This window comes from Fistularia commersonii, chromosome 15, assembly GCF_037954325.1.
Source record: "Fistularia commersonii isolate RoL2024-O1a breed Wild chromosome 15, RoL_Fcom_v1.0, whole genome shotgun sequence".
Classification (NCBI taxonomy): Eukaryota; Metazoa; Chordata; class Actinopteri; order Syngnathiformes; family Fistulariidae; genus Fistularia; species Fistularia commersonii.
This window is the reverse complement of record NC_141298.1, coordinates 9633225-9646941: the sequence shown is the minus strand read 5'-3', so window position 1 is coordinate 9646941 and position 13717 is coordinate 9633225. Positions and strand designations below refer to the sequence as shown.

The 13717-nt window shown below is 51.0% G+C and overlaps 2 protein-coding genes across 4 annotated transcripts; one reads left to right on the top strand and one right to left on the bottom strand.

The window, feature by feature from the left end:
- Window positions 1-43: 43 nt before the first annotated feature.
- Window positions 44-9031, top strand: cyb5d2 (cytochrome b5 domain containing 2). 3 transcript variants are annotated; one of them, XM_086160906.1, is made up of 5 exons: window positions 44-422; window positions 956-1096; window positions 1656-1842; window positions 1915-2116; window positions 7963-9031. In XM_086160906.1, the coding sequence occupies exons 1-4, from the start codon at window positions 167-169 to the stop codon at window positions 2084-2086; spliced, it is 756 nt and encodes a 251-aa protein (XP_086017032.1). In that variant the 5' UTR covers window positions 44-166; the 3' UTR covers window positions 2087-2116; window positions 7963-9031. The 3 variants fall into 3 exon arrangements, with proteins under 3 accessions (XP_086017032.1, XP_086017033.1, XP_086017031.1); XM_086160907.1 differs by lacking the exon at window positions 7963-9031 and adding an exon at window positions 7539-7938; XM_086160905.1 differs by lacking the exon at window positions 7963-9031 and having other exon boundaries at window positions 1915-2611.
- On the bottom strand, window positions 2197-13075 carry ankfy1 (ankyrin repeat and FYVE domain containing 1). Its single transcript, XM_086160902.1, has 25 exons — window positions 12799-13075; window positions 11155-11341; window positions 10877-10995; window positions 10417-10552; window positions 10160-10283; window positions 8652-8801; window positions 8412-8577; window positions 8107-8311; window positions 7949-8017; window positions 7003-7205; window positions 6823-6920; window positions 6424-6625; window positions 6244-6342; window positions 6019-6172; window positions 5773-5941; window positions 5540-5658; window positions 5286-5442; window positions 5003-5203; window positions 4746-4922; window positions 4511-4658; window positions 4296-4386; window positions 4061-4185; window positions 3849-3995; window positions 3679-3769; window positions 2197-3578 (listed from the first exon to the last, which is right to left on the bottom strand). Exons 1-25 carry the CDS (start codon window positions 12806-12808, stop codon window positions 3446-3448), a joined length of 3480 nt encoding a protein of 1159 aa, XP_086017028.1. The 5' UTR covers window positions 12809-13075; the 3' UTR covers window positions 2197-3445.
- Between the last annotated feature and the right edge of the window lie 642 nt (window positions 13076-13717).

Genomic DNA, 13717 nt, shown 5'->3' with positions numbered 1-13717 from the left:
TGCGTATCAGCTTCGCGCATGCGCACTCGCCACCTCTCAAATCTCAGCTGTTCTCGCGATGGGACGGGCGACGCGAACGACGAATAACAACAATAATAATAAAATAGAATTAAACGATTAAAAAAAAAAAAAAAAAAAAGGAAAAAAAAAAGAAAAAAGGACTACGATGTTAGGATGTATTTCCGTTGCGCTGCTCTCCGTGGCGATCGCGGTGCTCTTCCTCCCCCGCGACTGGCTCGTGGATACCGGCGTTGGCGAAGCTAGCGGCCCGCCCGGGCTGCTCCTCAGCCGCCGGGAGTTGGCGCTGTGCGACGGGGCGCCCGGCGCCCGGGGACTCTACCTGGCCGTCCTGGGCCAGGTGTTCGATGTGCGCAGCGGGGCCAAGCACTACGGACCAGGGGGCGTTTATCGCGGCCTGGCAGGTGAGAGGAAAAACATTTAAATCAATAAATGACTGCAAACACGTTAGCATGCCAATTAGCTGCAGTAGGGTCAACACAGTGTTAGCTAACTCATCATGAGCCAACATTAGCACCCGAATTCATTAACCGTTTATTGAAGAAACGTGGAAGTTGTCATGTATTTATGTATTTCCTCAAAAGAGGACGCTGCGGGTATCGTGAAATGACAAAGAAATAAAGGCTTTAAAAAAAATCCTCTTCTCATATTGGTCCATCATTTGAACTTTGACCCCAATTTATGTCTGAAACATCTGTATGTAATGTTTTGAACGCAAGCATATCCGAATAGAATGTTAGTTTTTCCACTTTCATATTTGTTTACACAGTATTTTGTAAAACCGATCCAATCGCCGATGTGATACTGTGAATTTTTGCAGAGATTGCTCTCTTTACGATGTCTTATCTCTGGGTTTTATCACACTTTGAAACAATGTCCAGCTCTTCCTGTTTGCACACACCAACACACACGCTCAGTGCATGTCTCAATTTTCCAGGAAAAGACGCGTCGCTGGCATTCATCACCGGGGATTTCTCAGACAGAGGCCTGACTGACGACTTGACCGGTGTGTCCCCCCTGCAGGCTGTGGCCTTGTTCGACTGGCTGGCCTTCTATCAGAGAACCTACCAGAATGTAGGCACGTCACAGTTTGTCCCTTTGTCAAATCCTCCTTTTCCAGTAATGATGCACCTCGCAATAATGGATGGATGGATGGATGGAATATTCCGCATCGCATATGATTCTCATTTATAATGTACTCAATAACAGCTGAGTTGCTTTGAAAGTGTACCACTTCCTTTCCAGGATTTCTTTTCATAATGGATTGATGAATTTGTCTGTTTTCCAAAGCCCAAGGAAACATCCGCAGCCCAGAGAGATTGTGTTTCCTGCCACAGAGAAGCTCTCAGCCAGCGATAGTTTGTCCAAAGTGGTAAATGATCAGTAATAATATTAAGAACTTATGGATCAGCGGGCAGTTGTACTATAAATTAAAATCACCAGGGAAGCAATTCAGGGACCAATATTTTACTTTTTTGTTTTTTTGGTAAATAGTGGATCACGATTGTTGGTTTTATATCACCAGCGTCACAGTCCATATTTGGTATATATATATACTCATAAATTCAGAGCTCTAACAGCAGGGTCAGGTCACAAGCAGCTTCTGATGGTGAAAAAGGACTCTCCTGATCGTTTAGGTCGGGTAAGCGGACGGTTCTACTCGGACAGCGGGCAGCCCACACCGGCCCTGCTGCAGGTGCGAGCGCTGCTTGCCGAAGGGCAGCGTGTCCAATCCCAGCTGAAGGATGAGATGACGCGCCTCCCGACCTGTAACTCCGAGTGGAGCGCTGCCACGGGAGGACGAGTCTGGTGCTCCACTAAGAGGTATTGTAGGGTTCAGATTAGGATACTGTTAGCTAGAGTATATTTTACTCCAGCTGCTTTCTTTCACACCAGCGGCGGCGTAGAGAGAGCCTGGGTCGGCGTTCCACGGAAGCTCTTCTCTCCGGGGCCTCGCGGGGGCCGATGTGTCTGCGTGGAAGATCCGTCAGCGGCGGAGAAAGACCCCAACCTGCAGCAATATGACGGCTGCCCGCCCCACGCAGGCTCCTGCTCAGTTCCAGATTAACAGCTGGGAGAACGGACACCTCCACTGCAGGTAAAGAACTCAGGAACGAGAAGAAGGACCAATGCAAGTAATCGACAGAGTTAAGAGAGAGTGATGGAAGAAGCCTCGTCTGTTTTTCAATGACGTTTATGTAAATTTGCCCTCCCTTTCTCTAAAAGGATACACCCGGAAGAGACTGACTAGATATCTGAGCATACAGATACGATACAATGTGCATAAAAGATTAACAGAGGCTAAGTTGTTTTTTTTTTTTTAGGTATTGTCACAATGACAAGCACAAACTGCATTTTTAAGTACAAAACGGTTGTAGTGGTCAAAAAATATCACACATTTATCTGTACAATTTAACAATACTTTTAAGAGGCCCACACCGACTGGCCGTCCCTCCACTGCCACCTCCTTCCCCAAACCGTTGGAAATGTCACGTGATCTCGATAAAGTGCGCCCATTTGGTTTGGGGGTGGGGGAGGGCGAGAAGTGTAATATGGGATGGGGGGGTCAAGACGACGACTTGACTTGAGGCAACATTTTTTGGAGGGGGGGGGGTGGATTCAACACTGCGCAACTCGACAGTTGAGTGGCATGGAATGTTCTCATTTTGCCTGCTGATTCTGAAACTGAACGACGTGATTCTGAAGGTAATGCGGGAAGGCTAGAAATTAAAGGACATGCATAGGCATAGCAGGCATTTCAGTAACCGAGGCGGCTGGCGGTTGTTCTCATCTTGATATTCTGATCTTTTTAACAGACAGTGCGCTTAAAAAACAAACAAACAAACAAACAAACAAAAAAAATTAGTGAATGTCTCCCTTTTCTTTGGCTCCTGTCCACGGTGATGGGTCAAGGCTGAATCAGTCCTCACGGCGGGGAAAGACGACACGTTGCGGCGTTAGCGCTCGCGTCACCGCTCGGAAAGACTAGGATCTAATGATCCTAGTTGTAAATGATGAAGTAAGAGATCAGAGAAAACATGGCTAACGGTTAAGTTTGCACTGATCTCCTTATACAGATCCAGTTTTATTCCTTATCGTCCTCAAAACTTCTCCGGATATTGTCACCAATGGGCGGCGTAGTTTTAATGGAGACGACCCCTGCAAAAGGAGGGGATTCGATACTTTTAGACGTTTTTCGTCGGATGGGAAGGGGCTCTTTTGAGATATTTTGATCGAAAAACTAAGAAAACACAGGATGTTTCATTCACAGACTGGAAAAGTATAAAGGCGATGGTCCGTAACTCCAGGAATCTCATTAGTATGTCCTGCTACAGGTGTCCCTTCTGGTGTGCTGGAATAACTGTGCTAAATTTGGCCTGGTGGGGCCGGCGTCAGGACGGGGGGGGGGGGAATCCAGGCCGCTGCATTACGACACCCCGCCCAGAGTCAGTACGTCGAAGCAGATGTCGCACACCCTCACCGGCTTGTTCAAGTCAAACTTGATGATGGGGATTTCCTTGATGGAGCACTTGTGGCACAGCAGGCGCCCACAGTGGCGGCTGGAGGAGGAGGAGGAGACGGTCACCATGGAGATGGGATTAGATACAGGCAAAACGAAAGTATACGTATATACAGGTGTTATTTTTGAAGGAAGCTAACCAGTGATGTTTCCGTGTTGTCACACCGAACTTGGCAGCACATTCATAGCAGTTGGAGCCCTCGCACCAGGGCGGTTCTTTGGACAGCATATCTACGCCATCAACAAATAAACTTAGTTTCGGGGTACTAATTGTCCCCCCCCCCCAAAAAAACACAGCAGTGAGACGTACCTAGAAGGCGGAAGAGTAACTGTTTGGTAGCCACTTGGTAGTTAAAAATGTTGATGCCCTGGTTGTTGTTGTAGCCCAGTTGGGCCCCAGCCCTCACGATGGCACGGCACAGGTTGGCGTTTCCCTTCATGTAGGCCAGGAGCAGCACTGCAGAAGATGCCACGTCACTAGTCTGCGGGCAGTGTGACAGTTCCAGGTGACGGCGGTGGTACCTGTGTTCCCTTCATTGTCCGGTTTGTCCAGAGGGTATTCCGGCATGCATTCCAGGAACAACTCGAAAATGGCCGCCGCATTCTCTTTCCCGTACTGGCCCAGCACGTGCATCGGTGACTGACCCCTGGACGAACCAAGAGCCATTACATACAAAGGGGAGTTTAGGTGTGTGTGTTTTGCAACGACGATGCCTTTTTGTATTTTTCTTTTAAATCTGAAGCCGAGTTCCAACACCTGAGATTGAAGGCCTCGGCGTCGATGTTGGACTCGGTGAGAAGGGCTCGGACATTGTTAAGGCGACCCTGCATCACGGCCAGGTGCAGAGCTGCGGAGAGCGGAGCACACAACGTTATCATTACCCAGGCGGCCAACATCCAAGTTGTACAGCTGTGACACAAGAAGAGGAAAGCTCCGGAATATACAAAAAAAATAAGAAGATCGGACGGTACCATTATTGCCGTTCTCATCCTCGGCAGCGAAGTCTACTCCGTTCTCCAGTAACACTGAGCAAATAGTAGCCAGGTCCTGCTGAGCTGCCAGATGCAGGGCCGTCTGCCTATGTTTGGTCAGTTCGTTCACTTTGGCCCCGGCCAGGAGCTGGAGGAGGAGAGAAAGACTCAAAATCACAACGCTTTCCCGTATCACGCGGGCTCCACCGCCTAAGATGGAACCGGGGGAACCTACCAGGTTCCGGACGATAATCTCGGATCCGGCCTGCACGGCCAGGTGGAGCGGCGTGAATTTGGACGCATCCTGCACCCGAGAGTTGACGTTTGCCTGCACGCTGATCAGGAATAGGACGCTCTCGATGTCTGAGCTCTGCACAGCCAGGTGGAGAAAATTGCGGCCCTTGTTGTCGACCTGGACAGAGAATTGGAGGGATTTAACCCTATTCTGCAGCCTTCGGAAATCTTGTCACGCCGCCACGGACCAGGTCTCACCTGCTCGGCGGCCCCCGGCTCCCTCTTGAGGATGGCCTCGGCCGCTTTGTTGTTCTTGTGCGTCATCGCACAGGCGAAAGGCGTCATCCCTTGACGGTCGCGGATGTTCAGACGGATGTCCGGATGGGAAATCAACAGCTGGATGATGACGTTGTGCTGGTTGCTAATGGCAGCGTGGATGGGAGCTCGACCCTCTGCGTCCTGACAGGAAGCAGCAGATGGAATTGAATCTGCGGGCTAAATGCGTTAGCCGGAGTGAGATCTGGTGAGATGGGGGGCCGACCTGCGTGTTGACGTTGGCTCCGAACTCCAGAAGGCACTGCACCACCTCCTCCTGTCCCCAGCTGCTCGCTAGGTGGAGGGGCATCTGTCCGTCTCGGGCCTCTTCGTCTCCTTCGCCGTTGGGCCCAGGCCGCCTCGGGCTGTTTACGTCGCAGCCACTTCGCGGGCGATTAAGTCGGGTTTTAGGCGAGGACGCTTACGCTTAACATTTCGACAAGATAAACGAGCGGCAAGTAGGAGGAGGGGGAGGCCAACCTGCGGATGAGGAAGCAGGCGGATACCTCGTTGTTCTCGTCGACCGCCCGGTGCAGGAGGGTCTGCTGGCAGCCGGAGGGGCCGCTGCTCCAGTACGTGGCGTCGCAGCCGTGGCGCACCTAGGTGGCGCACAGGCGGAGGGGTTAGTTCCTGTGGGAAGGCCCGTTCTGCCCCGCCCCCAGCTGATCGCGGGCGTCCGTCAACCAGACTACAGTGTCCCTTGTGCGTCTCACCAGCGTGGAGGCGATGTCCTCTAGGCCGTTCTCCAGAGCCAGCCACAGAGGGGGGTCCCCTTTGTCGTCCACCACCAACATGTCAGCGCCCCGCGTGCAAATGGCGTCCACCACCAGTGGCAGCTGGTTGCTGATGGCCAACTGCAGCGCCGTCTGTCCTTCCTGGGTCCTGGCGGCGGCAGACATGACAGCAGTGTTGCCACAGGTGCGACGGGTTGATGACGGCCGCTGGCGCCGGACCCCTACCTGACATTGATGTCGGCCTGGTGCTCGAGGAGGAAGAGGGCGCTCTTGCTGTCCTGCCTCTGGATGGCCATGTGGAGAAGCGTGTGTCCGCTGGACATGGTGTCGTTGATGGACGCCCCCGAGCCCAGCAGCTGGGCGGCAATGGTGTGCATGCCTGGAAGGGAAGATGGCGAATGTTCATATCGACGGCGACGGCGTTGGAAACTGCGGCGTAGCGTCCCGTACCGGTCCACAGGGCCAGGCCCAGCACCGTCTGGTCCACCGAGTCCTTGAGACTGAAGTCCGGGATGATCTGGAAGTTATTGGACGCGTGGAGAGCGTTCGCTGGAATCCGAGAAGGGGAGACGTGAACACGGGGTCGTCATCGGGAAAAAAATAAAAACAAACAAAAAAAAGACGCCGAACCCTTTTGCTCCAGGATGACGGAGACCACGTCTGGGTGGTTGTGGGCGATGGCCATGTGGAGGGGGGTCTGCATGGCCACGGCCGGAGCGTCGTCCGGGAGGGCCTTCTGGGTCTGCAGGTTGGGGTTTGCCCCCTGCTGGAGCAGCTCCGCCGTCAGGCTCGGCAGGCCGCAGCGGCATGCTGTGTGGAGCGGACTCTCGCCCTGGCGGAGGGAGAAACGAAATGATGGTACAACACGTCAGCGCGAGCGACCCCGCGAATTGACTCCCCGTAAACGCAAGAGCTTTTTTTGGCTGAGTCGTTCTTGCTTGATTTGAAGGTCTGCGCCCTACGCTATCTTACTGAAGTGTGAGATTCGGTTTCGCAACATGTGACAATCTCGGCCGAGAGCGTACGCACCCATTTGTTGACATGGTTGACCTTTGCCCCATGAGTGGCGAGGAAGAGAGCGGCGGCCTCGTTTCCGGCGCACCCTGCCCTCTGCATGAGGCAGTTTCCTAAGGGAAAAGGAGACCAAGGTTTAAGGAGAAACCGCCTCGAAGATAAAAAAATCAACACCGGGACTTCTTTGAAACACACCTGTGCTTGAATCTGACGCATTGGGGTCGCTGCCCCTCTGGATGAGCTGCGCGGCAAAGCTGTTCTCGTCGAACGACGTGCCGTTCACCACCGGTGCGTCGTCCTCGAAGGGATTGACGGAGGCGTCCGAGGACACGGTGATGTACTGGAGGGCGAGCCACAGAGGTGTGCTGCCTTCGTGATCCTTCAACTCCAGGTCAAGCCTAGCGGGTGGAGGCCAGAGTCAGATTAAACATGGCTACCGTGTTTTCCGGACTATTGAGCGCACCTGAATATAAGCCACACTGACTAAAACACATACATATATACCTACATTTATAGGCCGCACTTGTCTGTCAACAGGTGACAACGTTGCAACGTGACATATTTTTTACTTTCAATTAAAAACATACCGATAACGTCCACAAATACATACTGGAAATGCTTTTTTCCAAACAGTGCCTATAACATGGCTGATGAAAAAGATTAATAATAAATAACACAGGTAAAAGTCCATCCATCGATCCATTTTCTATCCCCGCTTTGTCCTACTCCAGCTGATCGCTATCTTCGTCTTCTTCCTGCGCACTGAAACCATCAAGTCGTCTTCTTCTGTGTCGGAATTGAACAGCCTCAGGATTTCACAGTAATTTCATTGGTCCGATGTGACGAGACTAAATGTTTGGGCGGCGTGAAGCTTGTTAGCCCAAAAATCCATAAATTAGCTGCATCATTGTTTAAGCCCCAAAGTTGGAAGTGTTTGGAAAAAAGTAGCGGCTTGTAGTCCAGAAATTATGGTAAATGCAGCTATAGTTCAGGTTGTGTGTTTAAACATTGGGACACTGGAGACAAGAGATTTCAACCTGCAATCCAAGGTCGCTAAAACGCCTGCTCTCATTGGTCGGACACTTAACGAGACAAACTGTGCAATCCGTTATTTAACCGCCGCTTTGAAGGCGCGACTCACTGTTTGCACTCCAGCAGCTGGTTGAACACCGGCTCGTTCCCCGAGGCCACGGCTTCATGCAGCGGGGTTCTGAGGGGGAGAACGGGGGCAAAAGGTGAAGCCCGACGTCTGCAGACGAGGCGGGACCCTTCCATCTGCTTCGTGAGGGGGAACCCTACCTGCCATTGCTGTTCTGCATGTTGGAGTTGGCGCCGGCCTTCAGCAGGGCCCCGGCGATGCGGGCCATGCCGCTCATCACCTCGGCCGAGTGCTTCTTGGGGCTGAAGGAGCAGACCAGGTGGAGGGGGGTCTCTACCGCCCCCACCGTGGCCGCGTTGACCTGCGCCGAGTGGCGAATGAGGAAGATGGAGGCGAACTCGTCACCTAAGAAGAGGGGAAAGAAAAAGATCTTGTTAAAAGCGTGACGCCCAAAATGCTATGCCGCCCAAAACGGAAGGTCGAGACGAAAGCAGTGGCTCCACACCTCTCTGGATGGCCTTGTGCAGGAGGCTCCACCCGCTCTGGTCTACCATGTCCACGTCGGCCTTGTTGTTGACCAGCGTGGTGGCGATGCTCTCCAGCTTCCGGGAGAGTGCCAGGTCCAGCGCCAGGTCCCCGTTGTTGTCCAGCTCGTTCAGCTTGTCGGGAAGCTGCGACCGGAAGACAAAGACTTCAGATCAGGGGCCCGGCGGCAACCGTGGCTGGGGGACGGGGAGCAACTGACCAGTGAGTCCATCTCGATGAGGTAGAGGAAGACCACGTCTTCTCGCTCCACCTTGATGGCTTTGTGGAGGGGGTAGTCGGTCTTGGACTTGATCATCTTGTACAGGAGCTGCGCACTCATGGTGCTGAAGTCCTCTTTCCTCAGGTCATCCTGGGGACGGACACACACACACACACACACACCGGTTCGTGACACAAGGCGGGGCCATAAATGGATAACCTTGACAACTGCTGAGCAGAGTTATTGCATCGTAAACGAAGCTGAGGGGGGCGTTCCAACCCCGCGACAGCTAAAGAAGAAAACTGAAGCCCAACTCCTTCGATTTCCAAAAGCTCCTACTTTTCAGTCGCTGATAAATAAAACTGTCTTGTCACCCCTCACCTGTTCTCTTATCTTCTCAGTGTCAGGTTCTATATTTATCCTTCGTCCGGGCCACGTGGTGCAAAGGTACTGGTGCACATTGGGTTTGTTATATAAACAAACAATCAACAAATCTAGTCGGTCTGCTCCAGAGCAACAGAGAGTGTGGAGAGGAGGTGAAGAGATGCATTCAGGCAGATCGGAGCAGGTGGAGGCAAGTGTCAGATGGTAAAGGGGTGTGAATAGAGAGGTGTTGAAGACGGAGGGGAAAGCAGCCACACTGTCTGGTTTTGAAACAGTGAGGAGGAACAGCCAGGATCATTGAACAAGCCGGAGATCCAAGTCAGACGGAGATGGTTTCGACATGGACAGAAGAGGGATGGTGAAGATCTGGGTGGAAGGATGCTGAGGTTGGAGCTAAAGGCAGCAGATTCGGAGGAAGACCAGAGAATTGGTGTATGGATTGAGTGGAAGAGAACAGTAAGTTTGTTGGTGTGAGAGAAGAGGGTTAGATGGAGGAAGGTGATTGGCTGTGGCGACGCTTGAAGGGAGCAGCCCAAAGCAGGAGACGAAGAAGTCAGTTTAAGGCTGATCTTCAGATCCTGTTGTCCTGTTCTACAACACGTTTGAAAAGAAAAACACGCACATCCACTGCCCAGGTATGGATGGATGCTGGATCAAAAAAATTTCGACCAAGTAAAGTTTTGAAAAACTCTGCACAAAATAATTTTCGCTTGAAACATCATGCATGAGAGAAAAAGTGTTTTGTGTTATATGTAAAATAAATCATCCTTTCTTTTTTGAGCATTTTTTGGTGTGCGGATTTTCTCAAAACTCTTCTGTTCTACAACACGCCTCCTCGTTACAGGAGCGCAAGCCAGACCATCACAGACAAGCCGCTTCTTTGTTGTGCTTGCGAGAGCACTCGTCTTGCACTCGGACGGGCGAGAGAACGTCAAAAACGCCGAAAAAAATAAGGAGCTGTGAAAGCAGTGACAGGCAGATGATGGTATAACGCAGGCAGCAGACCGATATGGTGCTCTGCCTGCCAAGAGCTTTATGAGGATGGGAGGGGGGTTGATGATGCCAACTGATCATACTTCCTCCAAATGCGTGTCTGGCGGAATAATATCTGACAGGAAACTCACCCAGTGACTGGCTATAATTTCCCCGCAGTAGTTCATCAGGGTGGTTGCATTTAGCTCTTCTGCTGTTTGGTAGAAGCGGATGCAGTTCCTTACGTTCACGGAGGACATGACGCCCTTTTCACACCTGTTGCCGCCGGGGAGAGACGTCGTTACTAGTCGGGCGGCCGCGCCATATGTGCAGCTGTCGCAGATCGTGACTCGAGTGAAGAGGAGCGCGCCGCCGGGTAAAAGGTTGCCTCTGGACGTCAAGCACTGACCTTTCTCTGAGCAGTTGGAGCTGGAAGCGGTTGGCCAGCTTCATCAAGTCGATGAGAAACACATCGTCCTCGCTGAGTTCCAGCTCGTCGGTGTATGCCCAGCGCAGCATCGCCATGGCGACCTCAGATTTACAATCTGGAAATGCTTTGGGATTAACGATTTGACGCAGGACATTTTAAAACGAGCTAGAGAAAACCAATGTGGGGATTATTTTACCTTTGAATTAATGAACGGTAAAATTGCATTGGTTTACATTATTAATAAAATAACAAATAGTCCACAATAGTCTGGGTACAAATAGCCCACAAAGATTCCAGGGGTGGACTTTGGCTCTGCATGTTTCCATCCAAAATAAATATTAGCCACCGCCACCGCCCATTGACCTGCAGGTAAGTGGTCTCTCTGAGGTGGCGGGCCGGTTACAACTGGGTTTTCAGTGTGACATCAAACCGTGCTCACCGGATAGGTCCAGTTCCGATGTGGAGGCCAGACTGGCCAGGCTCCAGGCGTCGCTGCGAGCCGCCAGCACAAACTTGTGGGCATTGAGAATCTCCCCGGCCACTTTCACTTTCAGATCGCTGCAGATCCAGACGCGTCAGAGACAGATTGCGTGTTATGGATGTAAGATGTCGTTAATAACCTGCATCAGCACGAGTGATTGGCTAAAAAATGGTCGGTGCAGGTGACCTGCATAAACACACTCCTGCAGGGCAAACAGAACCCACGCTTGTCCTCACCTGTACTGCTCCTGCCGATAGAGGTCAGCCACGATGTCTAGCAGACGGCTGATGAAGCTGTCCGCCGCGGCGCCGCCCTGGGCAGCGAGCACGGCACAGCGTCTCTCCGTGTCTGCCAGTTTCTGCTGCATCTTCACATACTCCTGCCGGAGCAGGGCCAGGTGCTTCTGCAGCTTGGCCACCTCCTCTGTACAACCACGACGGCGCCGGGTAGAACAGGAGCCATGAATAAACGGAGAATATTCGAGAAAACAGATTAGAACAAGACTCTCAAAATACTTTACACTGTATCACTACAGAAGATTACTGGGGTATCGATCTTATACTCCGAATCACATTCCTTCTGATGACGTGGGTTTGCCAGACTCAAGTGAATTATGAAGTGATTATCTTCAAAGGCCTTTTGCAACTGCAGCCAAACAAAAAAAAAAAAAAGGTTTCCCAAAAAAATCATCCATACAAGTTAGATTATGCAAAACTGAATTATTGCTGAACTGACAAGAGAAGGTTCCCCTCGTCTTTGGGCGATATTCGTGTTGGAACACAGACTCATGACTCAGCCAAGTTTCACTGAGGCCTGTTTCCTTCCCTCAAAACAGTGGAGGTTTAGCGAGGTACAGAACGCTGAGGCAGCACGTTACTTTGGCCTCTCTTGTAAACCGTTATTGCAACAGCTAGTGGCGACAACTGAGGGGGGGAGGGGGTGAACCACCTGATCAGCTGGACACGGAAGGGCAGCAGCTGGAGGCCGACTGACCCTGCGGCGATCTGCACAGCCAGTGCAACCATTACTATTTTCACTTTGTTTGGACACTTCCTCTGATAACATGTTGATTGCACATTTTCAAAATCAACAAGAACAAACAAACTAAGAAGCCTCCTCACACTGGTGGAGGCTGAAGCAACACTAAAACATCCAAAACACCACCAACATGAGAAGTGAAAGTAAGGCTGCGATGACTACAAGTTAAATACTTGATAAGTGTTAAGTCCATGAGTCCTTGTCAGTGGGGAGGATTTAAGTTGGTTAAGTGGATTTACCCCCCCTGCTTGGCCGTGGCACCCCGATCGGGCATACCTGACAGAGGGGGCGGAGTGACCTACCACACCCCACCCCGGATGGGGGACACACCTACTCGGAGCCTCTCTCCTGGTTACTGTTAACCGTGGAAGGTGATCCCGAGTTAACTTCTGTTGACTAGTGAGCGCCGCAACCGGGTGCTACATAAACACCGGAGCTAGCATCCTGTGTGTATTCTTTTATTCACCCATTATAGGAAATAAGTGAATAACAACCGGCCTCGGACGAATTTGCCCCACCTCCCTCCCTCCCGAACGGCACCCCACCCTCTCTTCCTGCCCGGTTAGGCTTACAATTCGAGGCATTATGTGCGTTTGTGGGGAAAAACATAACAAGAAACGTCCAGCTAGCAACGTCAACTAGCGCCAGCGATAAAGCTCGCTCACTTAGCGGGGTCGGACGTGACAAGCCCACGGACAGAGTCCCCCCACCCCCACCCCACGGACACCGCGGGGTTCATTCCGCGGCTGAGACGCCGAGTTAATTCGGTCACGCAGTCACACAAGTCTCCGACGGGCGGAAAGGGAGTGGACCCAAATAGTAAAAAAAAACCATTCTCATACCTTCCGCCATGTTGCTCAGCGTTAGCTCCGTGGCCCGGCGCTCTCTATCGCGATATGACGAGTGAGCGAGCGGGTGGTAAGCGACGCTGTTGCGTTCAGGGGACTCTCAAAAAAACTGGAAAAAACGCTACACTTAGATATAATCATATGACCGTTATGATCGGGAATAACGCGAAGGGTTATTTACACGCGTGTTGGGTTTGAACTCAAGAAAACTGAATATATAACTGCTGGATTTGATGGGTTAATGCTAAAAAAAGGAAATAAGCCGGAGAGGGAAAGAAAAAAAGCCAGTGGCCAACAAATGATCATGTCGTCATGCAGAATGTGAACTTCCCCTGAACGTGTCCTGTCAAGTCTCTATCATTTCTAGTAACTATCGTCCCTCCTATAACAGTAATAGACCAGTGGATGAGATGCACAACTGGTTAATGTAACACACCGTCTCTAGGTGATTGCGTTTTTAGACATTTTGTCTAAAAATGGCCTGCAACAGAGAACAATGACCACTTGGTGTACGGTGGAAATATTGAAGAGGGTTTAACATTAAATCCCCCTTCAGGATGCTGTATGTATTTCAATAAAAGTTGATTAAATCTGAGTGATCTGTGCCAATGGAGTCGAGTCAAGCACACATGAAGATTATACACTTATTGATGTGTGCTGATTCTTTTAGGCTCATTATACTGTGAATCACAAAAAATATTTGTTTATATGACAAATATAGGTGAAGAGGAGCAGATGCTACATGAGCTTATCCACACCAAAGCAATCCCTCTTGAATTATGTCCAAATATGACCTGTGTTCGCATTTTCGATCTTAAAAGAAGCGATTCTGATGTGGATTTGTGCAGTGAAAACACAGCGTACATGGTTGTTGTTTAGGTAATGAACATGGATTCCATGTTGGACCCTGCTG